This window comes from Littorina saxatilis, linkage group LG10 (assembly GCF_037325665.1).
Source record: "Littorina saxatilis isolate snail1 linkage group LG10, US_GU_Lsax_2.0, whole genome shotgun sequence".
Lineage (NCBI taxonomy): Eukaryota > Metazoa > Mollusca > Gastropoda > Littorinimorpha > Littorinidae > Littorina > Littorina saxatilis.
In genome coordinates, this window is record NC_090254.1 from 43377594 (window position 1) to 43395093 (window position 17500).

The following is a 17500-nucleotide window of genomic DNA, read 5'->3' on the forward strand; positions in this document are numbered from 1 at the left end:
CGAGTGTGTAACCTCTTTATTCCTCCTTTCTTCAGTTATTCAAAGAAAAGAGGAGTTTTTTTGCGAAAGTTTGATCGAATCCTATTCACTCAACCAGTCAACCTGCGCAGGCGATCGATTAATGCGCGGTTGTATAGTTCCGTGCAAATCATTCCATTCTGTTAACACTTCTTGTCAGTTTTCCTATTTTGGACTAAAATCAAGCACACAGATATGCTGTTATTCTGCTGTGGCGGCAAAGGCAGATATTGTGTGTTCTGTATATGTTTTGGTATCGCTTAGGATAATGTTCTTTCGTCAAATGGGACTAGCAGACGAACTTTTGCACCCGTGTTCCAACGTTAAAAACTGTATGAAGTTCAGTTTTCTGGGGAAAATAGTGTATGAAACCGCTTTATGTTGTTTAAATTAATGAGATGTGTGCATTTGGTTGCGTGTGATCTGTTTATTAAATGAAATATTGTTGAAAACTGACCGTCGGATTGCAGTCTGTTGTCGAAGAAACTGAGTGAAAAGAAATTTGAAAGGGGAACTACTCTTGTCGCTAGACAAAGTATGAGAGTTACTTGCCTTGGGAATTTGCTTGTGATGAACGTTTGTGCACAGCAGATCTAGATTCAGAAAACAACCAGACTCATGGATTTTATATGGAGATTCATGTGTTCAAGCCTGTAGTTGTTAATTTAAATGCGGTATGTTTGTATTGTTTGCTCCAGAGATGTATACTTCGTACATTAGAGCGTTCGGAACTTTTCAGTCGCAAAAGTAGTACCGACGCAGAACAGCTTCTCAACCCATTGCGCTATCGAGGATTCAGGCTGTTGCTGGGTCGTTATTTGTTTGGTTGCTGGGTGTTTATCGAAAAATAACTAGCTCTACAAGTTTACAGAGGTAAAGAAGCAGAGGGGGGAATAAGACCATTTACCTGTCAAGTTTTACCCGACACAATTGACGATAGTTGGAAATAACTCTGTGAAGGTGGGGTTTTTTGTCACACAGAGCGAGACAGAGAGAGAGAGCGACAGACGGCAGACAGACAGACAGACACAGAGAGAGAATGTGTATGTGTGCGCGCGAGCGTGTGTGTGTGTGTGTGTGTGTGTGTGTGTATACTTTGTTGGCCAAGTTTATAATAGCAATGTGTGTGTGCGTGTGTGTGTCTGTGTGTGTATGGTGTGTGTCTGTGTGTGTATGGTGTGTGTGTGTGTGTGTGTGTTTGTGCGCGCGCGTGCCTATATGTGTATGTGTGTGTGTGTTTGTGTGTGTGTGTGTGTGTGTGTGTGTGTGTGTGTGTGTGTGTGTAGGAGTGAGTGACTACACTTTTGCAAAAAAATGAAGTCCCAGGAATAAATACTTGTATTTTCTAATCAAATGCCCAGTATGGCTCACACACACACACCCACACACACACACACACACACACACACCACCCACCCACACACACACACACACACACACACACACACACACGCCTTCATGCCGGCAATACAATAAATTGGGACAGACGAGTGTGTTATTCCTTTGCTGATATAATGTCGGCAGCTATGTAATCATGGCTATATACAATCACACAAAACATTTAAACACATTTTGAGTCGGCAATTTCAGACAAAGAATCTGTTTTCTATATACAACTACTTCATCTTTTTTTCTTTTTTTTTCTTTTGCCCACAAATAACATATTATCACAAAGGAAAGGAACGTGTGCTTGTTCTTCTGTACATCAATATATATTATGATACTTGCTTAGCAGGTTGTGTTGAGCGTGTCAGGGTTTGGAATGTATCTGGTGTCTTTGCTTATGCGTGTGTGTGGTGATTGCTCACTTCATACAGAAACATCAAGTTTGTGAATTCCATACTAGTAGTACAGACAAGCATAAAAAGGTGAACCATAGACTAAACAAAGTATAGCGACAAAAAATAACAAAAGCACCCGTGGATACATTTTACAGAAAAAGACAAAAGACAAACAAACAACCACAAAAACAAAAACAAAACAAAAAATAAAAAAATAAAAAAAATAAAAACAAACATTTCACTATTTCTCCCTAGAATATTACTGGAGTTGCAAAGTGCTTTTACTTTGAATCAAAATAACATCAAAGAAAAAAGACAACAGGCGGACAAAAAAACTCTAAATGTAATAATAAAAAACATTTCCTCGGTGAAAAAAGTGGCTATATAGTTATTCTGATGGACACGTGCGGGAATTCGGGGGCTGTGATTGGATGGTCTCTTCCGATCATCAAAGCATAATGCTACGGAAGTCGGCCATTTTTGCCAATATCCAAAAGCATATGGCCGACTTTCTTATCTCGTAACTCCACACTAAATACCCCACTTCCCCTCTGAAGTATTGATGTACAACCCATGGCACTAACATTCATGTAGTCGTTCATAACTGAGGTTGACAAATTCGCTTCATGACGAGACAAGCGATTCTTTCTTTCTTTATTTGGTGTTTAACGTCGTTTTCAACCACGAAGGTTATATCGCGACGGGGAAAAGGGGGAGATGGGATAGAGCCACTTGTCAATTGTTTCTTGTTCACAAAAGCACTAATCAAAAATGTGCTCCAGGGGCTTGCAACGTAGTACAATATATTACCTTACTGGGAGAATGCAAGTTTCCAGTACAAAGGACTTAACATTTCTTACATACTGCTTGACTAAAATCTTTACAAAAATTGACTATATTCTATACAAGAAACACTTAACAAGGGTAAAAGGAGAAACAGAATCCGTTAGTCGCCTCTTACGACAAGCTGGGGAGCATCGGGTAAATTCTTCCCCCTAACCCGCGGGGGGAAGACAAGCGATACCATTCACCCAAACTGAAAACTTCGCTGTCGTCTGCTCGGCGTTGTACGGATTAGCTGTTCTCTTCTCCTCCCCTTGTTGCATCCTAGTTCTTCAGTTGTTTCCAGTTTTCCGTTGATGTTGTGTTTTGGTCTTCTTCATAAGTAGTCTTGTTCAAAATTTAAAAAAACTCAAACTTCTTTTTGTTGTATACGAATGAACGAATAAAAAGCTGTTTATCGGCTGTGTTGTGAAATCGAGGTTATTTTCCAAAGTCAGTGTGGCGCCTGCGCAAAACTAATGCGCATAAAAAACGGCGTCAGCTGCTATCAAAACCTGAGATCAACGCATCGACGGAAAAACTGTCATTTTGTAAGTTTGGAACAACAAATCAAGGTCAGAACAGCTATATAATCGCTATTGTGTTTTCAGCGTAGCAATAGGGTCCGATATTTAGACTCGAACAAGTATAATGCGACTCGTCTTCGACTCGTCGCATTATACTTGTCTCGTCTAAATATCGGACCCTATTGCTACGCTGAAAACCCAATAGCTGTTAATATTGCTTCCACTCCGACACGACTGCATATTACGTCCATCTATTATGTCCACTACATACAGGAGTCCAAAATCTTTCGAATTTCTGCCAGCGCCGTCGCCACGTCGGATAAATCATAACCTGTTGAGAAAAGAAAGAAATCATGAGTCTGATGTCGAAGGGTAAGTCTGCGAATCTCATCCGCCCTTAATTTCAGTCTATGCTCAAAGCTACATTACACAAAATAAGTTTCCCATGGAACCATTTAGTGCTACTCTTAAGATAAAATAAGATAAGAAAGCGTTAATGTCCATTTTTATTTTACATAAACATGGACATTTGTCACCACTGCGCATTTCTAATAACACAAACACACGATCATACAGCATAATTCAACACAAGTACACTGCTAACATCAACACAAGTACACTGCTAACATCAACTTACCACTCTTTACGTCTTCCTCTATCGTTTTGACTAGATTTATAAGCATACAAAAACTTGACAGTCTTTCATTGTCAACCTGATTAAATGCGAACGCGCAAGAGAGGAAAAAAACCTCATATATGTACACTACTTCCAGTCGTTTCGTGAAACCCCTCTTTAAAAACCTAAAAAATCTGAGAAGGTCCTTGCAGTATTCCACTTTGAAGGACAGAAAATCTAAAATTGCAGATAACATATAGCATTAGAAAGAGGTATTTCAAGTCTCTCCTAAAAGAGAACAAGTACATTTCCCGGGATGGAAGAGGGGGGGGGGGGCTTCCGGAACAAAGCACCCCGCTCCCCTAGATTTAGCCATGCACGATAGGACAGTGACGATGATGACTCACCACAGAGGTAGGGTTCGGCCTGTTGTTCCAATATGTGCACCAGGACGGCAGCGGCCACTGTGGACGGCCTATGATGTGCCAGGGATCCAGCTACTCCAATCACGGATACAATCTGTAGCACAACACCACACAATAGTATTTAAACACAAAGTCATGGGTTCTTACTGAGTGAAAATATGAAAGGATGTAGTGATCAGCATGAATTGGGCAAAAAACCGAAGGATTTGCCATAAGAAACGATCTGATGTGTGCGCGCGCTTCGGTATTCAATCACATTAATGTGCACGGCAAGAGGGTGCAACATCCACACAAACATACTCACATACCCTTTCACTAGCTAACGCACTTAAAACTGTGAACATAGTTAAGCCTACATGTACACAATATTAGTCCCGGCTTCCGAAATAGTAGAATTTTATATATAAAAAAAAATGAAAGACACATTTTGACAAGTATACCAGAGCGATAAATAAAACAGAGAAACAACCACACTAAGAACAAATAAACAAGTCGCGTAAGGCGAAATTACTACATTTAGTCAAGCTGTGGAACTCACAGAATGAAACTGAACGCACTGCATTTTTTCACAATGACCGTAGTCCGCCGCTAGTGCAAAAGGCAGTGAAAGTGACAAGCCTGTTCAGCGCGGTAGCGGTTGCGCTGTGCTGCATAACACGCTTTACTGTACCTCTCTTCGTTTTAACTTTCTGAGCGTGTTTTTAATCCAAACATATCATATCTATATGTTTTTGGAATCAGGAACCGACAAGAAATAAGATGAAATAGTTTTTAAAACGATTTCGGAAATTTAATTTTAATCATAATTTTTATATTTTTAATTTTCAGAGCTTGTTTTTAATCCGAATATAACATATTTATATGTTTTTGGAATCAGAACATGATGAAAAATAAAATAAAAGGATCGTTTTATAAAAAATAATTTTAATTACAATTTTCAGATTTTTAATGACCAAAGTCATTCATTAATTTTTAAGCCTCCATGCTGAAATGCAATACCGAAGTCCGGCCTTTGTCGAAGATTGCTTGGCCAAAATTTCAATCAATTTAATTGAAAAAGGAAGGTGTGACAGCGCCGCCTCAACTTTTACAAAAAGCCGGATATGACGTCATAAAAGACATTTATCGAAAAAATGAAAAACACGTCTGGGGTTTCCTAACCCAGGAACTCTCATGTAAAATTTCATAAATATCGGTCCAGTAGTTTAGTCTGAATCGCTCTACACACACACACACGCACAGACAGACACACACACACACACACACACACACACACACACACACACACATACACCACGACCCTCGTATCCATTCCCCCTCTATGTTAAAACATTTAGTCAAAACTTGACTAAATGTAAAAAGAGAGGTAATAGGTGAATGAATAAAGATAAATTAATATATATAAATAAATACAGATTTAAAAATGCATGATTTGATACAAATTAATACATAATTATTGTCAAAAATAAATATTCCCTTACCACTTCTATTTCATCCTCCACCACTTGCTTCTCAATAACGTCCGGCATCTGTGACACGTACCGCACCAACCAGTCTAGGGGTGTGTGAACCCTTTCGCGCTGAGCAAAATATCCCAACATCTGAAACAATCAGTTCTACGTTACACGATATTCAAACGGTGCAGATCACATCGTGTGTAAAACGCGACAGTGGTCAAGTAAGCATTTCTATTCGTTGAAATCGGAAACCAAATGTACTCAAATAGGTGTGACATGTTACACCTGAAAATATCAACGATATAAAGTTCGTACCCCTCACTCTACTGACTTCAGTGTCACAAGTTGACTTGGCAAAGCATCATGAATATTTGGCTTAGTACATGTACAAGCGGCGCCAGACATCATCACAAGTCTATCGTACATGTACTTATTATTTAAAGATTCCAAGAAACAAATGTAAAGGAACATAAATTAGCAATGCAGTCAGCGACATTTTCTTTTTGCGTTTCTCGAGGCGAATGTGATCATGTGTTGGACACGACTGGGCCACTATTGAAACAGTAATGCTGCTTTTCGCGCATAGGATATACAACGGTAATGATGCACAAACAATCACAAAATCAATTATCTAAGCAAACGCACACACACACAAACACACATACACACACACACACACACATACACACACACACACACACACACACACAGACCTGGTTTATCTGAGCAGCGTGGTTTGCCAATTCTGTCCCAGGGTCCAACTCCAGATTGTCCGTTAGTGTGGCAACCAGGTCTTCGACGCAGGGATGGTTGTTGGACACCCTGGATATGTAAGACGCAGCGACTAACACCGTCATGGTCATGTTGTCTGGCAGTCTGCCATCGGACAACAGTAGCCTGTCTACCATTAACATGGTTTCTTGGAAAATTGGAATGGGTTCGTAACGTGTTGCCTGGACAAGATAGAAAAAACAGTTGTTAACAAATGTCAAACTGTAAACGAGTGAGTGTCAGAACACCACAGGCTGTCTTGCATTATTGTTACAACACGGCAAAGTTATTGACTTTTGCAGGTATGTTCATGAAAGACAAAACGCATGTCTCCGTTATGTAACAGTCAAACTAAAAGGACCGACAGTAGCCTAAGACGAAATCCGTTTCATGAGACTAGAACATACTGATTAATCGGTCAATTCAGAAAACATTAAGCTTTTTGAAGAAAGGACGAATATTGCAATGGTAAATAAATGCATGCTGTATGGAAAACTTGCTTCCCCCGAACACACACGCCACACAGTCTCTCATTCTCTCTCTCTCTCATAAACACATACACACAAACCCTCTCTACATATAATACAAACACAATCTCTCACTCTCTTTAACACACAACCTCTCTCTCTCTTCCTCTCCCTCTCCCTCTCCCTCTCCCTCCCTCTCTCTCTCCCTCTCTCTCTCTCTCTCCCTCTCCCTCTCTCTCTCTCTCTCTCTCTTTCTCTCTCTCTCTCTCTCTCTCTCTCTCTCTCTCTCTCTCTCTCTCTCTCCCCTTCGATCCGTTGATTCTTGAAAACATATGTGAGGCTACAACGGATATGCCCCTCTACATATACCCTCTCTACATATAACACAAACACAATCTCTCACTCTCTTTAACACACAACCTCTCTCTCTCTTCCTCTCTCTCTCTCCCTCTCCCTCTCCCTCCCTCTCCCTCTCCCTCTCTCTCTCTCTCTCTCTCTCTCTCTCTCTCTCTCTCTCTCTCTCTCTCTCTCCCCTTCGATCCGTTGATTCTTGAAAACATATGTGAGGCTACAACGGATATGCCCCTCTACATATACCCTCTCTACATATAATACAAACACAATCTCTCACTCTCTTTAACACACAACCTCTCTCTCTCTCCCTCTCTCTCTCTCTCTCTCTCTCTCTCTCTCTCTCAAACACACATTCTTCCCCTTCAACCCGCACACATACACACACACACACACACACACTCACACACACACACACTCACACACTCACACACATACATATACACACATACATATCCACACATACTAACACATTAACCCCTCACCTTGAATAAATCCATCAAGGCCGCAGCTCTGTCCCCCCTTAGGTCGTCGCTCAGGTCAGACAAAGAGAAGAACGAAGGTTCCCGGTCAAGGTCGTAGAACTGACTTTCGAAGCGAATTCCGTCCGCCCACACACCCCTGTCGACATCTTCCATCTCTGATGGCATCCAGGGACACACGCCATCCACGTCACTGAACTGTACATTTGAGGGGAAAAAAACGAAAACATGATCAGTCAACTTAAGAGGCAACCTCGTCTCCAATCCCGGCTGCAAAGCAAATGAAACTGCAGCAGCCTTTGTTGACACAATCAGACATATTTACTTACACACACACACACACACACACACACACACACACACACACACACACACACACACACACACACACACACACACACTGAGCACAAAAAGTTAAGAATATTTTTTCAGTGGTATAGCCCAGATGTTAAGCAGCTGTTGTTTGGTCAGAAATATACGTGTATTTGAAGATCAGTCTTTCTTCTGCTCAAAAATGTGTTTCTTGAATCTGAGCAATATTTGGGTATGGCGTCACAGGTCCGTGACCACGCCTACCCTCAATAATGGCGGTTTTTGACGGCATGATTCCTTTTCAACCGTCGAAACAGTGACTTAAACTGAATGATATTTTGCATATTTTACATCCGAAAGTTTATTTGGTGTCTTTCCTAACAAGTCATACACATTTCGTTTAAATCCACCGCCCAGTCAGGCTGATCTAAATAGTCATCGTTCTTTGAAATTTGGAGAGTGTGTGTGTAGAGCGATTCAGAGTAAACTACTGGACCGATCTTTATTAAATATTACATGAAAGTTTCTGGGTATGATATCCCCAGACCGTTTTTTTCATTTTTTGGATAAATGTCTTGAATGGCGTCATAACCGGCTTTTTGTAAAAGTTGAGGCGGCACTGTCACACCCTCATTTTTCAATAAAATTGATTCACATTTTGGCCAAGCAATCTTCGACAAAGGCCGGACTTTGGTATTGCATTTCAGCTTGGAGGCTTAAAAATTAATGAATGACTTTGGTCATCAAAAAATCTGAAAACTGTAATTAAAATATTTTTTTATAAAACGATCCAAATTTACGTTCATCATATTTTTCATTATTTTCTGATTCCAAAAACATAGAAATAGGTTATATTCGAATTAAAAACAAGCTCTGAAAATTAAAAATATAAAAATTATCATTAAAATAAAAAATTTAAAATCGATTTAAAAATTATTTCATCTTTTCCTTGTCGGTTCCTGATTCTAAAAACATATAGATATGATATGTTTAGATTAAAAACACGCTCAGAAAGTTAAAACGAAGGGAGGTACAGAGAAAAGCGTGCTGTGCATTTTTATTTTTTTATTATTATGGGGAGCTTATATAGCGCGAACCACAGCTGTGCTCTCCGCGCTTTACATATTAATTTCTGCCGTTTGAAATGGAATTTTTTACAGACAGACAGACAAACAGACATTTTTTACACACAATATATAACGCATTCACATCGACCAGCAAACTTCAAGCCTATTAGGCGAACATTCACCTTTCACGGCCTATTATTCCAAGTCAAACGGGTATTTGGTGGACATTTTTCTCTATGCCTATACAATTTTGCCAGGAAAGACCCTTTTGTCAATCGTGGGATCTTTAACGTGCACACCCCAATGTAGTGTACACGAAGGGACCTCGGTTTTTCGTCTCATCCGAAAGACTAGCACTTGAACCCACCACCTAGGTTAGGAAAGGGGGGAGAAAATTGCGGCCTGACCCAGGGTCGAACACGCAACCTCTCGCTTCCGAGCGCAAGTGTGTTACCACTCGGCCACCCAGTCCCATCACAGCGCGACCACACAGCGTCAATTTCACTGCCTTTTGCACGAGCGGCGGACTACGGTCATTGTGAAAAAATGCAGTGTGTTCAGTTTCATTCTGTGAGTTCCACAGCTTGACTAAATGTAGTAATTTCGCCTTACGCGACTTGTTCAGGATTGTGGTCGCTCTCTTTTACACGCTAGATCAGCCTGACTGCGCCACAGATTTGAACGAAATGTTTAACATCTGGGCTAAAGCAATGAAAAAATATTCTTAACTTTTTGGGCTCAGTGTACATACACACCCTATTAACACACATTCCAACACGGGTGCCCACATTCACACATAAGCGCACATCACTTTCACATAAAATGTACAGCAACAGCAAACAACATAATCACCACCATAAGCACAACAACAATAGACTTACCATGTCCATAAAGAAATACAAGAAGTCCTCTACACTCGACAGCACAAAAATCCTTCGGTTCCAAGGCTTCAATAAGTATTCACGTCAGTAAGAACACAGTAGTAGTAGAAATACAATCAATGAGAATGTCGAATAAAACTCAAGCAGTATTCAAAATGTACACAAGTCCAATAAATTCGTAAACTGAAAACTTTGAACACGTTACACCTTCGATAAACTCAAATGCGAATGATGATTCTCAGTAGTAAAATTGATATTAAAAGTCCTACGGTTTTTTTGCCATTAAGGACTAGAGTGTTTATCCGCTTTTGATGATTCCCACTCCGTCAGTCGACCTTTTATTGTTTACACAACTGATTCCTTCTTCAGTGCAAGTGATCACAACCACACACCTTCATTGGTCAGTCGGTTAAGCTCCTCCCCCATCCCGCCCCGCACACCCTGATTTCAGCAGTCTGATTGGAGCTCTACACAAGGACACCTGTGATTGGCTCGCCTCTTCAAAGTTGAGAAGAGTCTCCCCCGCTGTAATCAAGTAGCTGTGTCTTGCTTCTAGCTCTATTGAGCCTTCCTCATATCACGGTCCGATTCACAAAGAGACAATACGCCTATCATAGCCTGTGGTCACTAACTTGGGCAAGACGATACCCGTAAGCTGACACGGGTCAGTGCACTCATTGGCGGGTGTCAAGAGTGCTGTAAACGCTTCGCTACTCTCCCCCAATCAACGCCTACTTGCCTATCAGCAATTTAGTGTCTGCCGTGAAACATGTCAAAGCTGTGTGGTAACATTTAGCACCTTCTTGTTATGACGCTATGGGCGATGAATTTACATTTGATGATAACAAGGGGTTATCCCTGACACGTTTGTGAGTGACTGAGGCATGAGTTCTATTGGTTCAATGTCACATCTTGTTCTCATTAGCCTCGATACATGCCAAGCTGTCATTTTGCCTATTCGTGTTTTATATTGCTGTGGGCAAGAAATTTGCATTTTTGTTATGAACCCGGAATGTCGAGGAAAAGGCTGTCACCTGTCTGCTATGACAGCGAGCAATTAGGCGTTAGTTTATAACAGTTCAATGTAAGTTTCGAACAAGTATACTTTCAATAACACAACATCATAACCAAATATCAAAGTTACCCTTTCTCCTCCATCCCTACCCCACTCCCCCCCCCCCCCCCAAAAAAAAAAAACACAAAAAAACACAAAAAACATATTGTACACATCATTACACTTTCATTTCCAGCTTTATGAAAAATGAAGTGTAAAAGGAAAACAGAATAAGAAAAAAAATCTGTTTACACAACATTAGAGATAAAGGAAAATTGTTTTTATTTCTGTTAGATTCACACACAAAAATATTAAGTTTTATTCATATCGTAAATTCCATTTTCATTTTAAAGGTCCTTGTCTACATTTTTATACCGATATCGCCATTTGACCATTAAAATGCAGAGTCTATTATCTACAATTATCAACAATACACCACCTTTCGATCAGGAAAGACGAAGCCAGTGTAGCCGTTTGAAAATTCATTGTAGTATTCCAGCGTAGTACTCATAGTAGGATATCCTTATTTGTGAGTCACGCTACCCAAAAATAAAATCTTTTTTTACATATATTTTTTTTTCTGTAACTTTTTTCCTCATGGTTCATTCATCATCTGACATAACTTTTTAGCGAAATCTAACCATAAGATTATTGAAAAAAAGCAAAAATGTAGACGACCACCTTTAAATTCCATATCTACATTCGGTTTCAATTCTAATTTCAACGCGTTTTTTTTTGTGTTTTTTTTAATCAAAGCAATAGTTTGCTAGTTTGCCACGACATCTGCGAGTCTTGATTTCTAACTACAGTGCCTCGATACAGTCAAGCTGTCTGGTAACATTTCACACCTTCTTGTTAGTTGTGACGATACAGGCAATGGATTCGCATTGGTGTGAAATAATCAGCTGAATCTTTCCTCCAGGTCCCCTTCAGTTGTTCTCCTCTGACGAAATTCGCACAAACCTACATACACAGCTTGGGGTACTCCATAAAAGGGACCATCTCGTGACCGCCTCTTTCTTGGCAAGAATATAATAGACAAATACGAATACAGTATTGACTCTGTAATACAATCAGAGAAGCAGGAGGTGTGTGTGGGGGAGGGGGGGGGGCTGCGATGCAGGGAGAGGGGGGGGGTCGGTCCAGCGTGACGAGTCCCATGGTAATGACGAACATTAAAGATAGATTCAAGCAGTTGTGTCAATAAGACTTCTTCCTCAACTTCACAGACTGGTGACGTCAGGTCAAGCGTGACGCCGCGTCGCCATTGTCCCTCTGGGAAAGTCAACACTACTACAGACATGCATCGTTGCCCTAATTACACGTTTCCTCATCTTGTATAGAATCAGCAATCACAAACAATCAAACAAACAAGCAAAAAGGCAAACAAGCAAACATACACCCAGCTTGACATGTATGAGGCAACGCAATACAAGATGTGCATGTTCAAGTTGTTGTAGAATGAATAGAATGTTATTGTAGAATAAAATCACACACACACACACACACACACACACACACACACACACACACACACACACACACACACACACACAGTAACACACACACACACACACACACACACACACACACAATGTCAGTGGCAGTGTGTGTGTGTGTGTGTGTGTGTGTGTGTGTGTGTGTGTGTGTGTGTGTGTGTGTGTGCACTGAGAACAATAAAAGACATACATCTCTTCGATATGTATTCTGGACGAAATAGAGATACAATTTTAGAACAGAGGAATGATGCCACAGTGTGTGTGTGTGTTTGTGTGTGTGTGTGTGTGTGTGTGTGTGTGTGTGTGTGTGTGTGTGCTTATTCATTATTTTATGTTTGAAAGGAGGGTCACTTTGAGATTTACGATCAACCAATTCTTGTGATTTGTTTGAGAGAGTTGTATCCCCGGAGGTACTCCTTTCCAACATTTCAAAAGAATGTGGAACGAAAGGGGCAAAGAGCAAACAACAGCATCTTATTTTCCTTGTCTGGATGGGTGATTCTTCTGTCCCACGGAGCTGTGTCTATTAGGGAACGGGTTTGTTGATTCGCTGTCTTGTGGTTATTGTTGCTGTTGTTGTTTCTTCTTGTTGTTGTTGTTGTTGTCGTTGGTGTTCGTGTTTTGTTTATATTTAGTCCAGTTTTGACTAAATTGTTGTCCTTGGTTTTCGCATCTCTGTCAATTTTTCTTTTCTTGGTACTTTTTTTTAAAAAGTAAGTTGGAATCAGTACTTTTTCTGTGGTAATATTTTGTTGTACCAACGCGGTTACCACTCAGAGTGTCCATTCTTGCAAATGTTCCGCGTGTGTTGCTAACACTCTCACCGATTCAAGGGAAGAAACTGCTCAAAGGTTAAAGTCTGGTCACAAACCAAAAACGGTGTTACCTCCCTGGGACCACTATCTTTCTTTCCCTCGCTCTCCTAATCTCAAAGAAAGACTGTGTTGCACATTAGACTCATTCGCTTGTAAAGTACAATTCATTCTGTTGTACCATAATGATATGATATAATTGCGACACAAGAATACCTAATGATGACAAATATGATATACACCCGACCACTGCTATACATTAATTCAGCCAGCTTTTGTAAAGCAGTGGGTGATTGGCTGATTCCTGGGCAGCTTTGTCAACCAACTCCGGATTGGCTGAAACTTCGGGTTCACGTTGACGTAGCATGACGTAGGGCGAAGGCACTCCAAGGATCTCTGTGCCATTGGGAGCGTACCATTTCTCAAATGACGTCAGTGCTGACAACGTCACGTTGTTCGTGTCGTCAATTCGAACCTGTCATAACAAAAGGCAATAAATGAGCTTTGGCATCAATTGACAAAAAAATACACACACACACACACACACACACACGCACACACACGCACACACACGACCACACGTACATTCATACACACACACACACACGTAAACACACACACACGAACACACAAACAAACACACACACACACACACACACACACAAACACACAAGCACACCAATACAATACAATACAATACAATACAATACAAAGCGTAATATGCATGTCTGTCCAGAATATGACAGTTTACACAGACTGAGATAGTCAGTGTTCCTCTGAGACTGCGCTGGCGGTCGAGGGGAACAATGACTGTCGAGATCGATCTTAAATATGTCACTTTAGTCAAAAATACAAAGTAACTTTATGTACAATCCATTTAAGTTGGAACTTCTTTTATTTTGAACGATTGAACGTACACATGCATGCATTCTTTTTTTTTCTCTTAGCCAACTTCCTAAATATGAGTTTTAGTTGGACTCACAATTGATGTCAAATGGCTCAAAAAAGGAAAATGTAATGTTAAATCGATACATTAGTTTAATATTACAAAAAGAGAATTAATCATGTGTAAGATAAATCAGTGGAGATAGAAGAAAGGAAGAAAGAGAGACAGATAAAGAGACAGATAAAGAGACAGGAAGACAAACAGTCAGACTGACAGACGGACATTCATTCGAAGTCTTAAAACACAAACACACTCTAAACAAAAGTGAACACATTTTGAACACATTTTGAACACATTTCTGTAACCATTTTTGAACATGTTGTGGCTTTGTACACAGCTCTTCTGTCTCAAGTAGCACACATAGTGTTTACTAGTGCTCAAAGAAACACATGTGAGCACTTTGTGTTGAGTATAATGATGTCCCTCTTTCGCTAGTAGAAATATGTACAATGTCACAAGGTGTTAAACATGTGTTCACTTCTTTTTACAGACAAACCATACCTTCATCCCTTGATTATTGATGAAGCAACCGTCCCCCATTTTCGATTCAAATCTTGGCGGCCATCTTGATCTTCTGGTCCAGAACACGTCACATCCTCTGCGGTAAACTAGATCTTCTCGCCTCAGATCTCGGAACAAACGAGAGTGGGTCTTGGCGTGCACAAACTTGCCTGGATCTACAAAAGCGTATACTTTCATGTGTATATCGTCTCGACTTCTGAGGTCTATGCCAATGCTGTACAGACTCTGTCGGACTACATCGCTTCTGTTGCCGTTGTTATACTGTTCGATGTAGAAATGACGACGCCGGGGGAAAAGCGGAACGACTTCTCTGTTCAGCTGTGTCGTGTACCGGATGTGACGTTGTTTAGGCGGAAGTCCTCGATCTATGTCTTGTTCGTATTGTTTGATGTTGTCATAGTGTCCCGCGAGAATTCTCACGAACAGTCTAAAATCACGCGAGATGTTTTGCTCTCGTTCTTGTGAAGTCCATGCCAATTGAAAGCAAATTAGAATAGTAAAGAATAGCTTTAACATCGTTGATTCCTACGGCTCTCAGGTCTTTTTAAACAAAACCGGTGTCTTTGTTAATTGACAAGCACTGACGACTTTAAGTTAGCTAATGTATACCTCCAATTGTTCAGCTGCTCTATTTGCAGACACGGTAATCCACTGTTTAGGAATCAGAGAGAACTGAATAAATCCAATGGAGTCAAGACAGTACCGCTTGTTCAGCTGCTCTTAATGCAGGTAAGGTAATCCAGTTTATGAATCAGAGAGAACTGAATAAATCCAATATTGTGAAGATAACACCGATTAGCCAGCAGCTATGAGCGCAGGTAAGGGCAACCACTATATACCCTTCAAAACACAGAACACTTCACGTCACAACTTTCCTGAAGAAATGGTTCATGTTGCAATGTTTGTCTTTGGGGAGGTCAAAATCTCAACGAAGACGGTCAGCGTGAACAGAAAGGAGGGGTCGCTTATGCAGAGCCTATAGCTCTTCCTCAAAGAAAGTTGTAAATCTCTGTTTGTTGGGTTTCCCCCTTCCCTTTAATCTTTTCTGGCAAATCTTTAAAGATTAGAATGTGCATGTCAAAGAAAAGTGATATCTAGAAGATCGAAGCCCCATTTTAACCTGGCTGCTGCCCTCGAGATAAAAGATAAAGTGAGACATAATTATATCCTCCCTGTGCCCCCCTTTTCTGTATATCTCTACTCGATACATGATTGTACAGCGTGTGTTATCGGGCTGTTTGTCGCTCATATCTACGTTGCTATGTGAAATAACCTTTCCTGCCAAACTCGGGTTGGTATACGGCGTAACATGACGTGAAAACAACACCCAAAAATCACCCACTCTGAATTACCTTTGGAGTGGCACAGTGGCTGCGCTATGTTTACTTTTGTAAACTGGTGTGAATGAACACCGCCACAGTTTGTCCTGGCGTACACACGTCATTCTCCTACTAATTAGGCGTTCCTAGCCTGGGCTGCAACTCCCACGTAAACTCGTGTTTTGCTCGAGCAGACTCTTACGTGTATGACCGTTCCCCCTCCCTCACCCTCCCCCCCCACCCCCCGCTGACGTTCAGGCAGTCATACTCCTTTTTCGGATGTGTGCTGGTTATTTTCGTGATCCCCCCAGGGATACGGATAAGGATAAGGATTAGATTCATATAGTCATGTAAGCTGGTTACCCTCATAGACATTCGGGCTGATTTCTCCCTCGGATAAAGCGAGCTGCCATATATAGTATACTCCGCTACCCATTTTTACATTTAGTCAAGTTTTGACTAAATGTTTTAACATAGAGGGGGAATCGAGACGAGGGTCATGGTGTATGTGTGTGTGTGTGTGTGTGTGTGTGTGTGTGTGTGTGTGTGTGTGTGTCTGTCTGTCTGTGCGTGTGTGTGTGTGTGTAGAGCGATTCAGACTAAACTACTGGACCGATCTTTATGAAATTTGACATGAGAGTTCCTGGGTATGAAATCCCCGAACGTTTTTTTCATTTTTTTGATAAATGTCTTTGATGACGTCATATCCGGCTTTTCGTGAAAGTTGAGGCGGCACTGTCACGCCCTCATTTTTCAACCAAACTGGTTGAAATTTTCGTCAAGTAATCTTCGACAAAGCCCGGACTTCGGTGTTGCATTTCAGCTTGGTGGCTTAAAAATTAATTAATGACTTTGGTCATTAAAAATCTGAAAATTGTACAAAAAAAATAAAAAATTATAAAACGATCCAAATTTACGTTTATCTTATTCTCCATTATTTGCTGATTCCAAAAACATATAAATATGTTATATTTGGAGTAAAAACAAGCTCTGAAAATTAAATATATAAAAATTATTATCAAAATTAAATTTTCCAAATCAATTTAAAAACACTTTCATCTTATTCCTTGTCGGTTCCTGATTCCAAAAACATATAGATATGATATGTTTGGATTAAAAACACGCTCAGAAAGTTAAAACAAAGAGAGATACAGAAAAGCGTGCTATCCTTCTTAGCGCAACTACTACCCCGCTCTTCTTGTCAATTTCACTGCCTTTGCCATGAGCGGTGGACTGACGATGCTACGAGTCAGTTTCATTCTGTGAGTTCGACAGCTACTTGACTAAATATTGTATTTTCGCCTTACGCGACTTGTTTTCCCCTGTATTCGTGTATTCATGTGTCCAAGCCCTGAGACTTTCGCTCTGATA

At 40.5% G+C, this 17500-nt stretch overlaps 1 protein-coding gene across 1 annotated transcript; it reads right to left on the bottom strand.

The window, feature by feature from the left end:
* Window positions 1–2167: 2167 nt before the first annotated feature.
* LOC138978886 (uncharacterized) lies at window positions 2168–10811 on the bottom strand. The gene is made up of 6 exons (XM_070351693.1): window positions 9978–10811; window positions 7721–7915; window positions 6360–6599; window positions 5671–5790; window positions 4172–4283; window positions 2168–3479 (listed from the first exon to the last, which is right to left on the bottom strand). Exons 1-6 carry the CDS (start codon window positions 9984–9986, stop codon window positions 3412–3414), a joined length of 744 nt encoding a protein of 247 aa, XP_070207794.1. The 5' UTR covers window positions 9987–10811; the 3' UTR covers window positions 2168–3411.
* Window positions 10812–17500: the final 6689 nt, after the last annotated feature.

What these genes read in the sequence shown, in the direction of transcription:
- LOC138978886 (XM_070351693.1), bottom strand. An exon ending in CCTTGATGGATTTATTCAAG is followed by an intron (nt 6,600 to 7,720) that starts GTGAGGGGTTAA and finishes TATCTTGTCCAG; the next exon opens with GCAACACGTTACGAACCCAT. An exon ending in ACGCTGCTCAGATAAACCAG is followed by an intron (nt 5,791 to 6,359) that starts GTCTGTGTGTGT and finishes TGATTGTTTCAG; the next exon opens with ATGTTGGGATATTTTGCTCA.